This window comes from Corvus kubaryi, unplaced genomic scaffold, assembly GCF_017639235.1.
Source record: "Corvus kubaryi isolate FWS band 111438036 unplaced genomic scaffold, C.kubaryi_AGA036_p1.0 37357, whole genome shotgun sequence".
NCBI classification, from domain to species: Eukaryota; Metazoa; Chordata; class Aves; order Passeriformes; family Corvidae; genus Corvus; species Corvus kubaryi.
Genome location: NW_024581117.1, coordinates 10,689,887 through 10,710,698, shown reverse-complemented (window position 1 = coordinate 10,710,698; position 20,812 = coordinate 10,689,887). Strand labels below are relative to the sequence as shown.

The 20,812-nt window shown below is 40.9% G+C and overlaps 1 protein-coding gene across 3 annotated transcripts in view; it reads left to right on the top strand.

Moving 5' to 3' along the window:
* OGDHL (oxoglutarate dehydrogenase L) overlaps positions 1 to 16,378 on the top strand; it is a 48,318-nt gene extending 31,940 nt beyond the window's left edge. For all 3 annotated transcript variants that reach the window (XM_042033559.1, XM_042033556.1, XM_042033558.1), the window contains exons 16-23: positions 130 to 257; positions 6,492 to 6,670; positions 10,344 to 10,415; positions 11,700 to 11,825; positions 12,440 to 12,512; positions 14,540 to 14,703; positions 15,254 to 15,408; positions 16,127 to 16,378. In XM_042033559.1, the coding sequence (XP_041889493.1) occupies positions 130 to 257; positions 6,492 to 6,670; positions 10,344 to 10,415; positions 11,700 to 11,825; positions 12,440 to 12,512; positions 14,540 to 14,703; positions 15,254 to 15,408; positions 16,127 to 16,250 (1,021 nt within the window). In that variant the 3' untranslated portion in view covers positions 16,251 to 16,378. The remainder of the gene's footprint in view (positions 1 to 129; positions 258 to 6,491; positions 6,671 to 10,343; positions 10,416 to 11,699; positions 11,826 to 12,439; positions 12,513 to 14,539; positions 14,704 to 15,253; positions 15,409 to 16,126) is intronic.
* Positions 16,379 to 20,812: the final 4,434 nt, after the last annotated feature.

Genomic DNA, 20,812 nt, shown 5'->3' with positions numbered 1-20,812 from the left:
GCAGCAAAGATAGCCATGGTGCTTGCTTGCTTTCCAGAACACAGCGTTGATGCTTTAGCTTTGGCAATAGCTCTGTTAAAGCCCAAAGTGATTCTTGGCTAATAAATCTGTTTTAACAACTCTTTGCAGCCATCGTCACCATGTGCTTCATGATCAAGAAGTTGACAAGAGAACTTGTGTTCCCATGAATCACCTCTGGGAGCAGCAGGCCCCCTATACCGTGTGCAACAGCTCCCTTTCCGAGTACGGGGTCTTGGGTACGTCTCGATCTGCCTGGGGTTTGGTAGGGCTGTTGTACAAGAAGCAGAGCTCAGCAAGGAAGAGAATGGGGAAAAAAGAAAGCAGTAAAATGGTTATGTATGAAACAGGTACCAAAGCTCTTCCTCTCAGGTTCTGGCATCTCTTAAACAAGCATCCTCACATTTTACAATTCTGGGATTCAGTTAAAAGCATCCATCTGCTATTGTTGATCTTGGCAGTGCTGGAACATGCACCTGATGCTTTCTTAAAAGGGGAGGAAATGACAAGAAAACCAGGGACTGTTTGTCATAAAGATAAAAAAATCCACCCTGGTCTTATCTGAACTGCTATTCTGAATGTGCTATTTCAAGAAAACAAATTATTTTTAGGGATAGCATTAATCATAGTGAATTATTTTACCTTCAGCCCCAGAGAATGGATAACCTTACTCTGACATGATGAGGGTGGCAAGAGGAATGTGGAGCACGAAACAAATACATCTAATGATTTATCAAAAGCATTACTGATCCTATGGATAATAAAATATTGTGTGAAGGAAAAACTTGAAACATTGTCGTAGATAAAGGTGATAGTCAATAGCTGCTTTCTTCAAAATTCCAGAAATATTTGATTACTTAGTCATTTTTACAATGCTACATATTACCTATTGCTAATAATATTAAACTTAAAGTGGTATAAAATTGTACAGTTGGAGCATGGACTTGAAGACCAGATTTTTTGGATATTTTTGTTAGCTCTGTGGCAGAATTGGTGTGAACAGAATCACGGTTTTTGTATCACTAACATGTAAACTCTAAATAGGAGAGTGCAAGCAAGGATGTGTATGAACAAGAGGAAAAGAATTGGCATAAATAAAAATCAAGAATTTAATTTCAGAGAATGATTGTTTCCAATTTCCTATTGTTTCTCACAGTGTATTCTGGGGTTTCTTAATTTGAGCCTGTTTACAGTGTTGCTGCAAATCTTGTGGGTAAGCGGGTCATAGGTTTCTGGATTTGGTTTTTTTACATCCAAATGATGGTGACAAATGTCTGGATATGGTTGAAATCTGATTTTGTTCCAAAAATAACACCTCGGTAGGAAGCCTAGTGTTGTTATGGTGTGAAGGCAATTTACTGTCACAATTCCATTCTTTAAAAAACTAACAAGTGGGTTCTCTCTCTTTCTTGATCTCCTGCTCACTATTGCCCTTCCACCTTACCCAGCAAAAGATAGGTGGAAGTTGATTTAATAAAAGTCATTGAATACAAGGAATAGGGTAAAATAAGGGTTTGTTTGTATGCTGAAAACAAGAATACCATTTCTGTGCACTTCTGCTTCAGCAGATGGGATGACAGCTTCTTCAAAACTAATAATATTGATACTTTTAATTTTCAAGAACTTTAAATTCCTTATGTTTGAGATGTTTTCTGACAGTAAAGGAGATTAAATTGATAGAAACAGTTGATAATGTGGCTTTTTGTGTTTGTTGGGTTTTTTTGAACTAAAATGCCATGTTCTGTGTTGAAGTGATTTTATAATGAAGTTTTCTCTCCCTTGCTGGCTTTTATATATTGACCTTTTCCAACGTTTTTACTCTTGTGTATTGTCTCCTTAGAGAGACAGTGTTGGGATAAGCAGCAGTGTGTAAACATGTCTCCTCTAGTTAAGGCTCTGAGTCAAAGAGGAGCTATTAGAATTGATATTTATTTGGCTGGCAACATCACTGGGTCTCCTTTTGAAGACATGGAAGGGTGCAGTTCATGGAGTTGATTCTTCAGGAGAACCAAAACCCCTGAATCCTTTATTTTCTCTAACTGCTGTTTCTACTATCTAATTCTGCTAAAAGAAGCAGTTTAGAATTAGTGCACTGAAGTGTTTGGTGGTGGTAGGGAGAGTTGTGAGATAATATAAAAGGGAAAAAAGGTGAAAAAGTGCTCGGAATTTATTTTATGACTGTGTTAACATGCAACACCTCAGAAGCATTTTGGGAATTCCCTTCATTTCTGTGAGGGAAAGCTAAGTAAAAATGGATTAAACAGCCCAGCATGATATAACTACAGATTATTTCCTTGGCAGGTGCATAAGCCAAGAGCTGGTGTCCGTTCAGAGCTGTGAGCTTTGCACCAAGTTATAGTTGAGCTAGTTAGGAACACCTGGGGAGCCATTGCTTCATTAAAATGATACTCTGACAAGATTGATTTCACTTAGAAATAAAACAAAGGCAGTCTTGTTAAATTGTAGTTGAGACAACTGCTTATGTTTTGTCTACAGGAAGCTCTGGAGTATGTGTAACCTGGGCATTAAATCAGAGTACTTAACAATCTCTGATAATTTAGAGCATTTAATAACCTCTGAAAACTTTGATATCCTATGTCTACTATTTTTAGTTATACCCAGATTATTATAATTTAGTTGTGTATCCACTTGACTTCCTATAATTTTTCCCTTTTACTGAAACTGAGTATCTGGAAGTACAAGTGATGGCTGTGAGAAGTCATTTAAGCAAAAGAAGTTTGTCTGAATTTATTTGCTGATTAGGATAGAGGAGAAAAACAAAAGTAATTTACAGATGCTCCATTCTACCTCTTCAGCATTTTTTAAATACTTGAAAGGATTTCCTGTCTTTCTTTACAGCCCTCAGAATGGCTTGTGTAGTGTTGAGTTTCTATCCAGGAGGTGAAGTTCTTTGTCAGATTCTGTACTGCCTTTGAGAGGTCTTGGGCTGTGGCATCCCATACTGGGAGCTTCCAAGGAATATCAGGCAAGATAGACTTGAAACTAGTGTGTAGTTCAGGAAATTCCTCAACCATAGGACTGGAGTATAGCTTTTTCAAGGGAAAAAGTCGAGTTTAAAGCAAAAGATGAAAGGAAGAAGACAGGTGTTGATGTAAAATTATTTTTTTGTGATACACACCTTGGATGATGTATGTAGTATTACTGCTTATTCAGAACAATGTATTTTTAAGGTGGGGGGTAGCAACTACAATTACCTGTCAGAAATTGTGTTAGGAACTAGGACAGACTGTAGTAATCAATGGCATCTGCATGGAGTTCTGAGAAGGCATCAGTCTCCCTGTTTAATAGAGTCAGCCCCCAGATGGGTATTAACTTCACTTTGTCCTGAGCTGTGTTTGGGTTTGTGAAAGGATGCGTATCCCTCTGTAGTCCCTGTGCTTAGAATTTCCGTTAAACATAGCAAAACTCTGTCTTTATAACTTTCCTCCTTCTGGCATAAAATCCTTGCACTGATAAGCCCTTTTAACCATTAGTTAACATTTGTGCCCTACGTCCTTCTAAATCATATTGAATTAAGTTATGGCTGTAGCCTTACATTAATTGAAAAACTGCAGTTCCTATGACAATCATGAAAATGCTGTGGGGGAAAACACAGCACAGTATGCTGTGTAAGCTGCTACTTTGCTTGACAACACTTCATTCTGTGGCAGAGTGACGAAAGAACAGTGAGGGAGCACAGCAGGCACTGGACTAATAGAAACAAGCATTTCTGCTAGGCCTGTCATCTAGGGACCTTAATGAACTCCCGCAATTAAAACATTAGTTTTGCAGCCTTAATCAAGTGCTGTGTATTTTTCTTCCCATTGTCTCCTCAGTGTAGAAGTTTACCAAACTGCTGTGCTGGTTCCCTGTGCCCTGGTGTGCACTGAGCCCTGAGCAGCTGCCTGCTATTTGGAGTTGGCTGGTTGCTCTCCAACACCCTCTGGGTGTGCAGATTCCTTACCTGACATTCTTTTAAAGTTGCTGCCTGGTTTTCTTGGATTTCCTCACAGCTTCAACCTGTTGTCTGTTTCTAGCTGTGTAAGAGTTAATCCTTTAAACCCGCAAAATTTGCACAGCATTCTAAAGAAATGATCAGTTCTTGTTTCTGCAGATGCAAACAATTAAGTTTGCAATTAATCTCTGCTGTATTTTTTCTTTGTTTTTTTTAAAAATTCTTTATTCTGGTCTGAGGTTGAGCCCTCATGAGGGACCTGTTTAGGAACCTGCTCCCCTGCAGTTCATGTCCTATCTCTAGAATGGTGGAGACTTTCTAGTTCATGTCACCTTCCCTGACCTTGACTTTGGTGCCCCAACAATTCCCTTTAAGGAGAGCCCCTCACCCTCTCCTGGGTTGTTTACCTTGCATCTGTCTAGATCTCTTTCCACGAGCATTTTTTTTTAACTTTACCAGTTCAGATCGTGTTCTTCAAGTGATTTTTCTCCCTGTGAAGGTAGTAGTAGTAATTCTTGACAGTCTACTTAGTCTGTCAAAACTATTCCACTGCTACAATAATGATTGGAATAGTTTTAATGTTAGCAACTCTCATTGCCGTTTCCCTCGTGGAAAATTGAGTTTTGGTATACCAAAGATGTGTATACCACAGACACATATGCCATGAAATAGTAGTCCTGGCAACATTAATCTCAAAATACTAATCAGAATGTATAGATTACATTTGGATATATTTTCCTAGATATTTTTATGGCTGTCAAAAAGCTTGCAAATGGTATCTGTGCTAAGATCACATTTTCTGATACAGCTTCACCTAGAACATTGTTACATTGTGGAGCTTAGCATAAAGTTGTCGACAAGATAGGAAATGAGAAATTATACTCTTCTTACCATGTGAATTTTAGGGGTGATCTTTCATAGATGAAGTAGAATTATGTGGGCACTGTGACCAAATTTTAAGTATGCATTGAGCTCCATACTCCTGGAAAAGCGCTGTTTGATTATTGATAACTCTGAGTGGTCAAGACCTCAGCTTGTGCTTCTCTAAAATCTAGATTACCCCACCCTTACAGAGAGCAGCATATGCACAAAGAAGTCTTGAACATATTGCATATTTTCTCAACCATGTCACCCAATCAGTAGAAATGGTCTCTTAATGCTTGTGTAAAATTAGAATGGGATTCAAGCCTATCTAGGGAAATCTATTTTTCAGATACCTTTGGGAATATGATTGGAGTTGTGTAATTTTTCCACTGTTTTCACTGTGTTAAGAACAACAGAACTACAGAAATGAGGAGGCCAGAGATGGAGGAAAGGCTGTTCAGACAGTCAGGCCAAAGGCAAGGCCAGCAAAAGTCATTCTCTTTGGTAAAGACCTGTCATGGGAACTCACAGGCAAAGGGCCATCTGTCTGACTTACCAGTCTTCTTTTGGCCTCTAATGTATCAGTTGCCTTTTGGTGGGACCATGAGCGTCTGCTGGAGTCATGGATGGACTGTTCAGAGATCAGCAGTCCAAAAGCCAAGTGACTCAAAGATTTATTGCCATGGGGATGGTAAGTGAAAAACTGGGTTGGAATTACCAAGGAGTAGACTATGAAGACCCAAAAGTTAGTGGATCTGCTGGGGTAAATGTCACTGACAATATTCCTGTATTGAAGTTCTGTATTTGAAACCAGATCATTATATTCTGTGTAGAGCTTCAACATGAATTGTATCTATCAATTAAAAGTTTTATTCTCTGTGTATTGAATCAGTTTTGCCTCAGTGAGAACCTCTATGCCCAGAGCAGTGCTATATAGCTCTGCTTTTTCTGAGAGCTTTAACCTTTTTGGTTACAATCATTCCAAGCTATAGGTGGAGGATCTGAGTACAGGTATTCATTCGGCACTCCAGGCTCTGCTCTATCAAAGGGTCAAAGGAAAATATGAACAGACATCAAATACTTTGACACTGAAGCAGAAACCTAAAGGGTCCTTAACCCTGCCTAAGAAGGGATTGTTTATCCAAGTCCCAGATCTGTTTACCATGCAGCTATTATATTCAAGCTTTTTGGAAGATCTGAAGACTATTATCCTGTCTGTAGACTGAAAATTGATGTCACCAGTAATTTTCTTCAGCATCTGTGTATGAGAGGGGGGCAAAGAAAGACAATGTTGTGTAGGGCTGTGGAAGTATTAAAATTAATAAATAACTTTTAGGCTGTAAGTGGATGTTTACAGGAGAAGATAGGAATGAGCTCTTAGGGAAACATTACATTAAAGCTGGAGCTGAGGGAGGGGGGTCTGGTTTGTTTAAAAACTCCTATGATGTTGAAGTGCTTGAGGAAAAGTTTGAAGGATTGAAGTCAGGCTTGGAAATGGTACTATTGAAAACTGTGTGATTTATAACAGGGCTACAAAAAATCCAGTTCATGCTCTAATTTTGGGTTTGTTTTATTTTCAATTTTTAACAAGGAATTAACAGGACTTTCAGGAAATCTGTTTATTTTCTAATTCTCCTACTTGTTTGCTTGTCAGGTTTTGAACTTGGCTTTGCTATGGCGAGTCCCAATGCCCTGGTGTGCTGGGAAGCCCAGTTTGGGGACTTTCACAACACGGCTCAGTGTATAATAGACCAGTTCATCAGCTCCGGCCAGGCCAAGTGGGTTCGGCACAACGGGATCGTCCTGCTCCTGCCACACGGGATGGAAGGAATGGTGAGGGCTACTGGCTGCCACTTGCAGGAGGGAAATGCTGACTACAGTTCCTTCTCTGCAGCTGTAAAAGCCAACGGTGTCTTGGGGATCCAGTGGTGATGGGAGCCCAGGGCAGGAAGGCACTGTTAAGCACGTGGGACTGCCTCAGTGTGACAGAGAAGAATGTAGATAGACTGACTGGTAAAAACCAAAAAACCCTGAGGAATATTTCTGAGCTCTTAACTTCCTGTCCTTCTTAGTGGCATGTACCACTTCCCCCCATTTTTTTTCCCTTTTTTTCTCTCTCTTTTGTGGTGTCTTTCCTTAACACACTGCCATCTTTCCCTAGAAAGCTTCATTCTCAGTGTACAATAAGAAAGAAATCATGTCTAGGAGTGCTTGCTTGGTTTTATTTTGCATAAAGTATGTCTGTGTAAACTCTGCACTAAATTCTCTTGCCATGAAGTGATATAAGACAACTTTAAAACTTCTTCAAAAATACTGACCTTGGTTAATTTTGATATAATAAGAAATCTCCCTCTTTCTGGAAAGGAAAATGTTTCTACCAGCTGTTGACTGTCTTTTCTTTGGCAGCTAGTAGGAGGAACTAGACAACATCGTAGAGGGAAAGGGCGTGGGCACGCCCTATGCATAGAGTTATGTGAAGTTCATATCAGCAGTAGAATAGTTCTTCAAATATTTTAAATTATTTTTAAGATTACATGAACATCATGTCAGGCAAGGTTAATTTTCTCCTTTTCAATACATTAACCTTCATTAATTGTTGCATGCATGTTTCTAGTTTTCTATTAAAAAAGCATCGTATGTGCCACAGTGGCAATCTCCATCTGTATAAATGCTTTAGACCTTTTCACCACAAACTCTGTCATTTCTGTTCTCACAAACAATTTAGTTTATTACCATTCTATTATGATCCTGTCCTGATACACTGGGGTGCATTCATATCTTATGAATGGCTTTCCATTCCATTGTACTTAAAGAATAAAGGGTCTGATGTTGTTCATAAGGGTTTTGATAATTTTTTTTTTTTAACTGAATCCTGAGGAGAGAGCCTGAATGAGCCCTCAGCAGGAGGTGTGGCCCTCTGCAGGGAAGCACTCAGCTTAAGGGGCTGGTTCTCTGCTACTTACAATACACTTAATCTTTCTTTTCCTGTAGCCACTTGGCAGCAAAGATTTGCACAGGTCTTCTGAAACATGCTTATTTTGCTACTAGTGTTAGCTGTTTTTGGAATATTTAAGAATCCCACCAGGCTGTCGAAATCTTTTATCTTCCCAGAGGACCTTTTCATTACAGGAGGGCTGGTCTTTCTATAACTACAGTGTTGGGGACAAGATGATTTGGGGAAGGATTTTTAATGGGATATGGATCCCTTCACCTCTAGGTCATGCATTCACAGGCAAGTTGGCTGTGATTGAAAGACTCTGCAGCCTAATGGCTCCTTGGGGACTCATCTGAAAGTAGCTAATGGATTCAGTGTAAGTCTCACTGGATAGGTGGTCACAGTAGAAATAAACCCTACCCCATCCCACGCAGCAGTTGCTGGCAGTCTGATTGGTGGTGTCAGCACAGAAGCCAAAGATGGATGTGAACATTGAGGCTATGGACTGAGGTTGTTGCTGGGGCAGTGTGTGAGTGGTGGGGAAGCCTCACCTGTCTCTCCTGTAATTGTGTGCTGGTAACATCTCTGTTCCCAGTGTACTGACTGCAGTGTGCTTGTGAAGCACTGGGTTTGTGCTGTGTATGCCTTGCTTAGTGCAGGATTTGATTTACAAACATGTGAACTGCAGAGGTGCTACGATAAACTGGGCTGCTGCTGTGGTACACTAAACTGGGCTGTTACTGTGCACCATAGTTCTGTGCAGCTTTGCTCCTTGCTCTCAAGTCCTTAACTGTCTGTGACGAGATTACTTGGTACCTCCAAAGTGGAGGCAGACTTCAAAGGAACAGTGATACAAGGCACAGTTCTAGGCTGTTTGTGTTACACCTTTGTTCCCAACAGAATGTTTTTATCCTTTGAATTCCCTTAGTCCATGAAGTAGACTGAATCACAGAGTCTGATTCAGTCTACTTCACAGGTTTGGGTTGGAAAGGACTGTAAAGACCATCTAATTCAAACCCCCTCACCATGGCAGGGAACCTTTCACTAGACCAGGCTGCTCAAAGCCCCATCCAGCCTGGCCTTGCACACTTCCAGGGATGGGGTACCTACAACTGCTCTGAGCAACCTGTGCCAGTGCCTCACCACCCTCACAGCAAAGATTTTCTTCCTTGTATCAAACCTATACTTGCTCTCTTGCAGCCTAAAGCCCTTCCCTCTTGTCCTATCACTGCTTGCCCTTGTAAAAAGTTGCTCTCCAGCTTTCCTGTAGGTCCCCTTTAGGTACTGGAAGGTGCTGTAAAAGGTCTCCCTGGAACCATCTCTTACCCAGGCTCTCTCAGCCTGGCATGATAGGAGAGGTGCTCCAGTCCTCTTATGATCTTTGTGTCCCTCCTATGGATCTGGAATCCTGCAGTTGAAATTAGGAAGGATGATGTGTTCAATAAGGTGGACTACTAGTTGTCAGAATAATGACTGATACTGGAGATCATATATTAAGATTTTGACAGAAGAAGTTATGATGAGAGGTGGCCAGCAAGAAAAAAATCTCATTATGAACATTATTAGCTTAGGAGACATGGAGAGAGTTGAGAGGTGTAATAGTTTGTGTTTGGGTTAAAATATTTCACAGCTGTGTGCAAAATAAAAGTCCTTCCTAACGGCTACCTGTCACTTGAACAAGCCAAGGCTATCGGCATTAGCAATACATAAAAAAGCACACTGCATTCTCACACTCCTCACAGCTTTCTCTGATCCTTTATAAACAAGGAGATGAAAAGGAAAAATAATAGCTTCTGCTACATTCCTTATTCCAGATAATTTCTGTGGCCAGCATGCATGTTTTGCTAATGTAAAATTGAGCTAACAGTGTTTGTGCAATTCAAGAAATTGCTGTGGGTACTGCTAGTGAGACAGTGGATGGGAGTGTTCAGTAATGACAGAACATAAAATACCTCCTGAGGAGGCAGAAATTAATCATAGGTTAGTCTGGCAGATAATGTGCCTGTGTATTTTGATCCATTTTAGCTAAAGCATTCATCTAGGTATTTGGTCCTGTACCGAACAGTGAACAATGGTAGGAGAGATCCTGTGTCTGTTTTTGTTGCTAAGATAGCAAAAGTAGTCAGCAGTTAACTTTGTGTTTGCTCCTCTTCAGCATGCACGAAGTGTGAGTCACTGCAGTACTCTGAGGCACCCAGAGTTTCTCTTCCTGGCATTCCTCGTACTCCTGTTTGCATTAGCAAGGTCATTCTTGTGCCCGCATGGATCCACTGCCTTTCCACTGGTCTCCATTGCGCAGCTAGACTGAGGGTAGAAATCACTTGTAGCTGGTAGAAACATTGGAAATACATGTGAAACCTGATCTGCTATGAAAACAGAAGACAAGGAATTCCTGTCCTGTGGTGTGTGCGCTCTCTCTCTGGTGCTGTTGATGCCTTTGGCTGGGGGCAGGTGTGCAGCTGGTGCAGAGCTGCCAGGGGGACAGGAGGTACTCATGCAGTGACTGATCTAGACTGATGTCATACTGCTTATGTGGCCTTTTAACATTGCTTTATATGATACCTTTACCAGGGTCCAGAGCATTCATCAGCCAGGCCTGAGAGGTTCCTGCAGATGAGCAATGACGATTCTGATGCCTATCCAGTAAGTAGTTTTGTCCTTTTCTTGCTTTTCACATCTGAGATTTTTTGTTAGAAGCATCCTTTTAGCTAGGTATAGCAGGTTAGAATTTAGCTTCAAGTCTTGGTGTAACATTAACTTGATCCCAGGAAAAGTAATGGAAGCATGCAGCATTGCTGCTCATTGCAAAGCTGAGGTCATATACAATTAATCTCTGGCAGCATGATCTTTTTATGGCTGTTCCTCAGGGCCAGTGATCCTGCTTGCTTATGTTGCTGTGTGTACTGCAAATAGGTGTCTAGCCAATTTCTAAAGGAGGTCAAGTGAGACTACCCTGGCTCTTTGCAATGGAGCTAAATTGTATTGCTGGGAGCATGAAAATAAGCAACTTCTAATTTTGATTGGGCTAAGACTTTCATAGATTGGTCATTCATTTCTACAGATAAATTACATAGCTCTACAGGGTGCTGGACGTCCACTTCCCACTGCAGATTTCCTAAGAAACACTGCCATGCATTAATAGAAAAGTCCACCAATTAAGCAAAATAAAATGGATATTTCAGTTTTGTCCCTGACTTTCTTATTCTTGGGGCAAGGATCGTCTCAAAGCCATGTTCCTCCTCATATAAAAGTGATTTTTTGTCACTGTACTGGCAGATTAGGGACCTGTTTGATTGACTATAGTTAAGCACTGCCACTGGCACGTAATAAGGAAGTTATAACTTTCTTTGTAGAAGGTAGAAGTTCAAGGAGGTGGTGTTAAATGCTGTACCAATCTGTAATTAGATTATTATGCTATAATATAATTGTGCCTATACCTACACTTACCTAATATATACATTTGTAGCTATGGATAAAAACTCCCTATGTTCATAAGATATGTAAACAGAAAACATATTCAATTTATGTAATAAAATGGTATACCTACCAAAAAAATGGGAGAGTGAAAACTAACTGTACACTCAAAAGTTGAATTATAGTTTAACATTCTTTCAAAGAGGTTCTATTTTGTGTCTTCCATCTGCTGATGTCCTAGTCCTCCTCAATCTTCCTTCCTGGACTTCCCATCTTTTCTGAATTAATGGAAACTTTTTGTGTTTATTTGCATGAATTTTTAGTAAGAAGTAGAAACAGAAGGGAATGATTTGTAGGGATGCTTCCCTAGCTAATAAAACAATCTCAGCTGAGAGCTGCTAAATAAATTTTTTGAGGAAGGGAGTTGCTGAGAATCAGAAATAGAAGGATGTCTTTCAAGCCTTTTTTCTGATCTTTTAGACATTTTTCTAATGCCTTTAATGTTTCTCTCAGGAGTTCAGTGAGCAGTTTGAAGTTTCCCAGCTGTATGAATGCAACTGGATTGTGGTGAATTGTTCAACTCCAGCCAATTACTTCCATGTCCTCCGAAGGCAGATCTTGCTGCCATTCAGAAAGCCGGTAAGGTTGCATTAATGGACTTGATTATTCCAGGTAAACTAGCCCTCCAACAAGGAGTGGTCTTTGCATATGACACACTGCTGAAAAGAATAAGGATTGCTGGTGAAAAACCTTAACTGAACACAGGTTGAAGTTGCCAGTTTGATAGAAAGAAGCTCAGCTCTGACTTACTATGGCTCTAAAACTTGATTTTCAGCTTTGCTTCCATCTGGCTGTGCAGATCTTCAGATGAGCTTGTCAAGATATTAATGATGTAGCTAACAGGTTGCAGAGCCATTACCTGCATGTCTAACTGCTGGAACTTCAAAGACCCAAGATACAACTGTTGAATGTTTTACTGGTTCATAGCCTGTGATTTGCTTTTGTTGTCAAAAAGAAGCATAAGCAGTGAATTTTGAGAACCTGTAAAAGGAGTAGACCATCCAAATCTTCTGAATAATTTTGAAACTTTCATGGTTCTCAAAACAGGAAAAAAATTTACTGTGTTTGCTATTCATATTAATTTATTCTATATCATACTCAGTTTGTGGGTTTTGTGTGCACAGTATTACAGATGTTGCATGTAATGATGTAGGTAAAGCAGCTCCTGAGTGTTGGAAAACTTTGTCTTACAGCTCATTGTTTTGACACCCAAGTCACTGCTGAGGCATCCAGAAGCTAAATCCAGTTTTGATGAAATGGTGTCTGGTAGGTCACCTCAAAGTATTGTGGAGAAATAATTAGCTATACCAAGTTGCATGTCAGACTGTGAAGAACAGAATCTGCTCTGCAGAATTTGTCTTTTCTTTCAGCATAATTTCAGCTGTCATAGTGAGATCTAGCAGGGACTTTTGCTGAAAAATTCGCTTTCACATATAGATTTTTAATTTTAACAGGCTTACCTTATAACCAGCCATTAATCTTAATGGAAAGTGAATTCCCGTCTCTGCAGGGATGTTCCCCTCAAGTGGCTGCTATGTTCCTCTGGTCTTTTTCTCTTCTTATAAAAATTTACTTGTTTTGTGTACTGCCCATGCCTCCTGACCAAGATTGAGGGATAGATTGTAATTACACTGGGACCATTTGGAAGAATAAGGTGCCCAGTTCTTGTTACAATGCTCGGTTTTGGGACTGCTGTGTCACACCAGTGATCTAAAGTGAGATCAGTGAGTTCAGAGCTGTTGTTGGCATGCCATCAGCACCAAGAGATACACAGTTACTGCAGGGGGAACACCAAACACTGCAGTGGTTTTGTCCTGCCTTGCACTGGTTAGACTGTGTTGGAGTGGCATCAAGAAATGCAGTGACATGTAATGGGTGGGGAATTAGTGACTGTTCAGAGTGAGAATGTGGGCATAGATGTGCTGGGCTGTCTCCAGTTCTACTCAGTGTCTTGACTGGTGTCAGAAGAGAACAACTGCTCAGGTTTTTAAAAGCAACTTACACTGTATAAGTGTACTTAAATATTGCATTATGTTCTTTTTTTAAGTGTGTAAAATATGCTTCTCAAGCAAAGGCATTTGCTGTTTTTATTACTGTTTAAAAGCGTTGTAGAATGGGTCAGATTAGAAATTCTGTAGGCTCTGTGATTTGTCACTTGGACTTGGGAGTCTCTTCTACTTCAGGCTAACCTCAATAGTGGCCAAACTCGTAATTAACATTGAATTCTGACATGCTTTCATGTTTCTTCTGAAGAGGACAGCAGGTACTAAAGTGTTTCTGACTCTCAGCTAACCCTTTTTGCTCTGCTTTTAATAGAAAGCTGAGAGAGAGCAAGACTGACTCCAGCTGACCCAGTGAAGCACAGATTCAGTCTTTTTTAATGATGAATTTTGCTGTTCAGTGGGACAGGATAATTCTGACATAAATCAGTTCCTCTTTGATATGTTTGTGCTGTTGCTTTTCTTCCCCGAGATAAATGGTTCAAACAAGAGCTTATTCTCCTGGTAAGTGGGTGTGCTGATTCAGAATAGGAGGTTGTGCAGCTGTCTGCTACTCTGCAGTCGTTTAATGTGGAAATAGTTCTACTCAATCATATATGAGAGCAAAGAAACCTTCAAGTCCCTCTTCCAGTTTCATGTATCCCAAGCAAATTGTATTCCTGGGAGGTGGTAGCAGTGAAGATATGCATCTGAAATTGTACTTACACATTATCACTTATACATATGGTTCAGCTCTGTGCTAATTCTTGCTTTGGCTCTCAAACAGAGGTTTAAATCAAATATACAGCAGTAATGTGTGTGCTTGGGAAAATATTTCTGCAGTTGCCAGATTTAGTTGCATTATGGATATGTTTTGTTTTTCTAGAAGAATATGCTGAAATTTTGTAAAGCTGTATTAATGTTACATGGTTGAGATCATCTTGGAAAGAAGAAACATTATTTCAGGTGATTCTCTGAAAAAAACCCCAAACTGGAAGCAAAGCTGAGCTGTCCAATCAATTTAAAAGATGTAATACACAACACAAAGCTAAAAACCTGTTAATGTGATTCTGTCTAGTGGTGAAAGACTGGATTGTTGACAGTCTTCTAACTTCTTGAAACTGAACTGCTGAAAGTCACTTTAGCCAAGTTACCAGTCTGGAAAGTAGGACCAGAGAGGCAGGAGAACCCTTTGATCACTGCAACCTCTTGCTTGCTCAGTAAAGGACTAAAAGACTGTTTCTTGGGCTGCTTTATTGAAATGTCAGGTCCCCTGAGAGCACTTTTTCTCATTTGGTAATCTAATCTAACTAGGTACCACTTTCCAACGTGTGATTCCTGAGAATGGGCTGGCAGCTCAGGCACCACATGAGGTCAAGCGAGTGATTTTCTGCACAGGAAAAGTGTACTATGACCTTGTGAAAGAGAGGAAGAACCAGGACCTGGAGAAACAAGTAGCTATAACCAGACTTGAACAGGTGAGCTCCCTGATCCTCAGAAGACAGGGTCAGTTGGGTTCCTGTGCTTTTAAATAGACACTCCTCCTAGAATCAATGGTGATAGCATTTTTCTAGCACTTGGCATCTTAGAAGACATATTCTAATCCATCATGGCCTTGTGGAGAAGGAACACATCAATAGCATACTGGACAATGAGACCCAGAAGGCACGACAGCTTTTCCAGAACAACATAACAAAGTGAAGATTACAATATGGTAGTGCCTTAAATTTGTATATGCAGTCTGCTAGGTTAAAATGCTGGGAATAGTACACTTCGAAGCTATATTGTCATTCACTGATTAAGGACAGGCTACAGCTACTTCACTAAAAAAGCTGTAGGAGTGCAGGTGGTCTGGACTATGACCTACTTCTGTTCATACCAGTACAACTATAAAATACTTGTGTATTCATTTCTGAGCATTAAATCAATTAGAGAAACATGAGTCACTCCCCATGAAAAAGGAATGACTCACCATGGGCTAATATCACGTAAGAGAAAGCATTTCCAATTATTACCCTCTTTTTCCAGATCTCACCATTCCCCTTTGACTTGCTAAAAGAAGAACTTGATAAGTATCCAACTGCTGATCTAGTTTGGTGTCAGGAGGAGCACAAAAACAGTGGCTATTACGATTATGTCAAACCTCGTTTCCGCACTATTGTGAACCACACTCGACCTATCTGGTATGAGACTTTAACAATTGCTCTGTCTCCTGGGCTTATTTGTTTGCTTTTAAATTTCGTTGGGGTTGTTTTCAGGTATTCATGGGTTAGTCAGGTTCTTCACGAATCAAAACCCCTGAATCTGGGTTCTTGGGTGAGGGAGGGAAATGTCTAGACTACTATTTCTCAAATACAACATGCACATATTGCTCCTTCTTGTAGATCTAAAGGAAAATCAGTAGCAACTAGGTCTGTATTTATTGCTACTTAGCACAGCACTTAGCTCTCTTTTGTCTAAGATGCTGTCTTTTTTAAGAATTTTATTCCAGATGTTAGGTTTCTGGAGGAAACAGGTGTTGTAAGAGCTCAGTCCAGGCACCTTTGCATTTATTTTAGATGATTGGCTCAGATCTGCCTGTGCAGCTGTCAAAGGAATGAGAGTCTTCATTGCCAAAAGCAAATTATCTAATTATGAGATAGTGTACCTGGCTGTCCTGGGAGGGATGGGGGAGAAGACACAGCTTAACAATGATGGCAGGGGGGAAAGAGAGGGAAGCTGACCAGAAGGTATAACTTAGTACAACTTAGATTGATTTTTATTTAAGAAAGATGGATGACTAAATTTCCAAATCTGCCAAGCTGACTTGAATGCATTAAACAGCATGTTCTCATGCTTGTTATTGTCAAAATAGTCTCTCTTTTCACCTCATTTGTCTGCCCAATTCTTTTTGTCATGCAGGTATGTTGGCCGAGAGCCTGCTGCTGCAGCTGCCACAGGCAACAAGAACATGCATCTGGTGTCACTCCGAAGATTCTTGGATACAGCTTTCAACCTGGAGGCCTTTGAGGGAAAGACATTCTAACTGCAGGGTACTGACCTGTCTCTGACTGGTAGTCTCTTAAAACACTGCATCCAAAAGGAAAGTGGGGAGAATACTGGAAATTATGTATTTTTGCTTTACCAAATAAAAGGATCCAGCAGCTGACTTCATTACTGTGTACCTTGCTCCCCAGTTTATAAGGAGAAAACAATTCCGACTTACCTTCTACCATTTTCTATCACTTGTCTATTTAAATTGGGATGTCTTTGACACAAGAAGCTTATTCTATCCTAAGATGTAATGTCTGGCTTGGTGAGGCTCATATCTCAGTCTATGGGCACTGTCTAAGTACTGTAAGTAAGTAGAGCAGGCATGGACTGCACCATAGTTATGCACACAAGGAAAATAAATTACTTACTTCTGTCTATATATCAGAGAAGAGTGATGAAACTGAAAAGCAGAGTTGGTAGATGGTTTTGGTAGAGAAATGTGCCAGCAGTGTTTGTTGGAAGGAGATGGTGAGCTAACGTGGAGATGTGAGGAGGAGACTGGAAATAGGGAGTCACATTACAAAGTTGTTCAACTGGGGGATAACAGTAAGTAATGTGAACCACTTAGATATGAGATCAGGGAGGGCAGAAGTAAAAGGGGCCAGGAAAAGATTGTTTGGGGATAGCTGAGGAGGGAAGAAGTGTACATGAGACCACAGCTGACAGAGCAGTGGGTGATCACGAGGAGAATTCAGCATCAAACGACTTCAAAAGTAAGGTGCTGGGCTGCCTGCTTTGATGCTGTGTGGTATTAGGGAATTGTGGGGTCCTGTAAACATCCTTGTTTTGGATGAACACTCTTTCCCTTACCATACCACTAAGATCTGCTGTTCTTTGACCATTACAAGATTTTGTTTGGATGAGAAATCTCTGTTTTTGCAACAAGCAGTGGGTTCTCAGCTTTCTCCAGTGCTATTCCCTACCTCACAGCTTCTTGCTGATAATAATTCAGCTCTGAAGTGGCTATTCCTGATTTACTCACCCTTTTTTAAAGGAAGGTGGGCAAGCAACAGCTGCTGATTTACCAAAAGCACATGCTGTGATTTTGCACAAGTAGTAATGGTTATTTTTGGTCCCTTATGTTTATTTGTCAATTTAGGGTATCAATTGCTATGTACTTTCAGTTTGGACACAATAGTGAGCCACCTCAAGAGCTGCTCTGTGTCATGGGGCTGATGAACAGGAGATGCTGGAGGGGAGAGAGCAGCAGTGGCTGTTTCTCTTCCTGAGAGGTAATGCTTGGCTTCTGGGGAGGCACTGCATGGCAGGATGGTCTGAGAACCATTGCTTGTGCTTCCTCCACAGTGCTAGAAGGCAGGTGAGCCCAGCTTTCCTCTCCCCTCTTGATATAAGAAGTCCTGTTCCCTCTGCTCCAGGAGAACCTGGCTCTGAGTGGACCTTGTGACTGCAGGTTTCTGCAGTGCTAACCTATGTAGTGGCAGGAGACTTTTTGCCATCTTTGTGCTGGCTGGCAGAGGGAATGGTGAGGTGAGCAGTGTCAGTGGGGTACAGAGGAATGGCCACGCGTGTGCTGGAGCAGGGAGCTGTAAGCAGCTGCACAAAGCCCTGTGCCCCAGCAGTGCCCTGAGGGAGGGTCAGGCTGGATGTGCTGAGCAGCCACCTGGAGACAGCATAAGAAGTGACTGAAAAACAGAGAGATGAGACTTCACCCCATCTCCACTTGCCTGTCCTGAGCATGCTCCTTGGACATGCTTTTGCTCTGGGAGTACCTTTTGCCCTGCTGCTGCTGTATGGACTGTGACATAACAAAGCATGGCAGCTTATGTCTGATTCAAAGAGTCGGGTGATGCTGGAAAGCTTCTTGTCTCATCAAAATAAAAAGTTGTAATTAAAAACATTTAGCTATGATCAGGTACTACATACCCAGGCAGGTTTCCAAAAAGGCCTGTGTGCCTTATATTGTCGTTTTATTTGGCTCAGATACACCATGATGGTGAAGAAACAATCCTTCTGTCAGAGCGTAGAATTGATGTGGTAAGGTACTTACCATGGCATCCAGAACTGAACGTAGTCTAATGTTTGTGAAACTCTGTAGCATCCTTTTAAATCAGACTGGTTGCCCTGGGCTTTTTCTCTCACTTAAGCATTTAAGCTAATTCAGTCTTTGAAAACCTAATGAACTTGGAAAGTACTGCAGTTGACAGCCACAAATATTGTCTCCTATCCCTTTCTATAGCTCAAAACATTAAGCTGATAGAGAGTAACCATCCCCCGAAGTATTTTAATGCTTTTATGAATGCTTGTTTCTGTAGCAAGAATTGAGTGCAGCTAAAATATACTCTGTTTATTGTATCCTCAGTTTGCATAAGGCAGTCAGTGCTGCATGAAATATGATAAATGCACTTATGCCACAGTATATGCAGAGGTAGAAAACAAAATTAACATAGAAATATAAATGGTAAATGACAGATTTCCACTCTCATTGTGTATCATAGATTGTGGCATAATAGTTGCATAAAAATTCTATCAAAGATGTAAAAAACCCCAATAAAATAAAAGTGCGTAAGAAGAAAATTCTCTGTTATGGCTTTTCTTTTTGACAATTTCTCCTTTGAGTGGGGACATTAACAACCCATTTGTAAGAGTGCTAGGACAGCTCATTTTTCTGTTTTCTGTTTGTTTCCTCAATGGTGGCTTATTTAAATATAGAAGTAGTGAGAGAGACAGCATATGAACTAGAAAAAGATAATTATTCAAAACCATTGAGTTAAAATTGACAATAACATTGAGGTTATATTAGAACACTTTGTTTATTATTTGCTAATTTTTTGAAATAACATGTGAATGCGTTTTTATTTCAAGGAGAGTTTTTAGAACACTGAAACTAGTCTGGAATTAACATCTAATTTCTAAACATTCTAAGTCATTAATCTTTGTAGAATGTTTGAAAAGGACTGAAGTATTTCATAGACCTCTTCTGAAAAAAGTCGGCATTGAAATTCAAATGACAGCTTTGCAACTTGGAAGAAACAGCAAATGTGAGAGTGAACTGACTTCATCTACTTGGGGACACACCATACTGTGCATGCCCACAGCAGCAAGTCTTAGCTTCTGTCACTGTTCTTCATTCCTGATAAGCTGCACTGACAGCAGGAGTGTGCTTGGTGGAAACCTTTGCTCTGCCCATGGTACAGTTAGAGTCTGTGCTAGAGCAGAGGAGTAACCTGTTCTCCAGAAAAGAAACCATTCTGTTTGTTCCAGGAGGTAAAAATTAATGTGTGAGACTAGGCAAAAAACAGGAATGTGTGTGCATTGTTTGAACTGAGTAGATGAAAGTGTGTGCCTTGGGGGGTGTTGTCTGTTTCGTTTTGTTTTGGTTTAAGTATCCCTTGCTAGACTCTCTGGCTGCTGTTCCAAGAGCTCTGGGTAGCTCTTAGCTGGGTGTACAACCAGCAGATGTGCTGTCTCTGATACAGAGATGAGAATACCCACTGCTGCTAATAACAACAACAAAATGAAAGCTTGGGAACCTCTACTCTATGCTTTCACACATACATGTATCTATATATATATTATATATATATATGTATATCCTTTTAATTGCTGTTGGCATAGATGACATTGTTTAAAACATGAAATAGAGACACAATAATCACATAAAGCCAGAACAGCCCAAAACGCAGATAGAATACATTTGTAAACTTAACAAGTCTGGTCAAAGATGGAAGAAAAAAGTCCAGTGTTCTCTTTTATATTGGTTCAGTGAATTCAGAATGCTTTGATTTTATAGGCAGTTCCTCAGGTTGGTGCAGGGCTCTGGGATGCGATGAGGGGCATCAGGGCCCCTGCCAGGCTAACAAAGCAGCCCAGCAGGGGATAATTAATTATGGCTGATAGGACTGGCCTGTGAGCTGTGGGGGTTAAAGCCCAGGTTTTGGCCACAGCTGGCCCATCTCTCTCTAATTTGTTGTTGTCCCTGTAACACCTCAAGCACTTCACCGTCTTTTCCTAGAATGGAGGGCTGTGGCCGTGCCCTCTGTGGGCCCTGTGAGCATCACTGCCATTTCCGCAGCAGGAGGGAGTTACAGAGTTAAGGTGCGGGGAACAAGGCCTCGGACGGCTGCTGGGAAAGGCTCAGGAGTGAAAGGAGGCCTCAGGCTCCCAGATACTTGGACTTTCTGCGGGTAGGTAAAAGACTGGGAACTGGGTAAGGATGTCTTGTCCTGCCCCTGGGGTGAAGGGAACACTGTTCTGTGAATTGTTGTCAGAGCTGCTGAGGACTGTAAGGCCTAGAGTAAAGAACTTGGCATGGCTGTGGATTTCTGAGGTGAGCCAGTGGTGAAAGCTGCTCGGGCTATAAAATACTGCCACTTGCATTGTGAGTGCAGTGAGGCTGGTTTGGAAAAAGTAGGGGGACCTTTGGGTGGTAAAGAAATACATTTTGTTCTGTTTGAAAAAACTCAATAAAGCAAACACTTAAGCTAATTATTCTTCCCTCGGGAGAGGTGTAGAATGACCCGGCTTTTTCCAGGCTGCAGCCATCATCTCCAGGTGAGACCTGCTGGGATGGACAGACACTGAACCTCTGCTTCT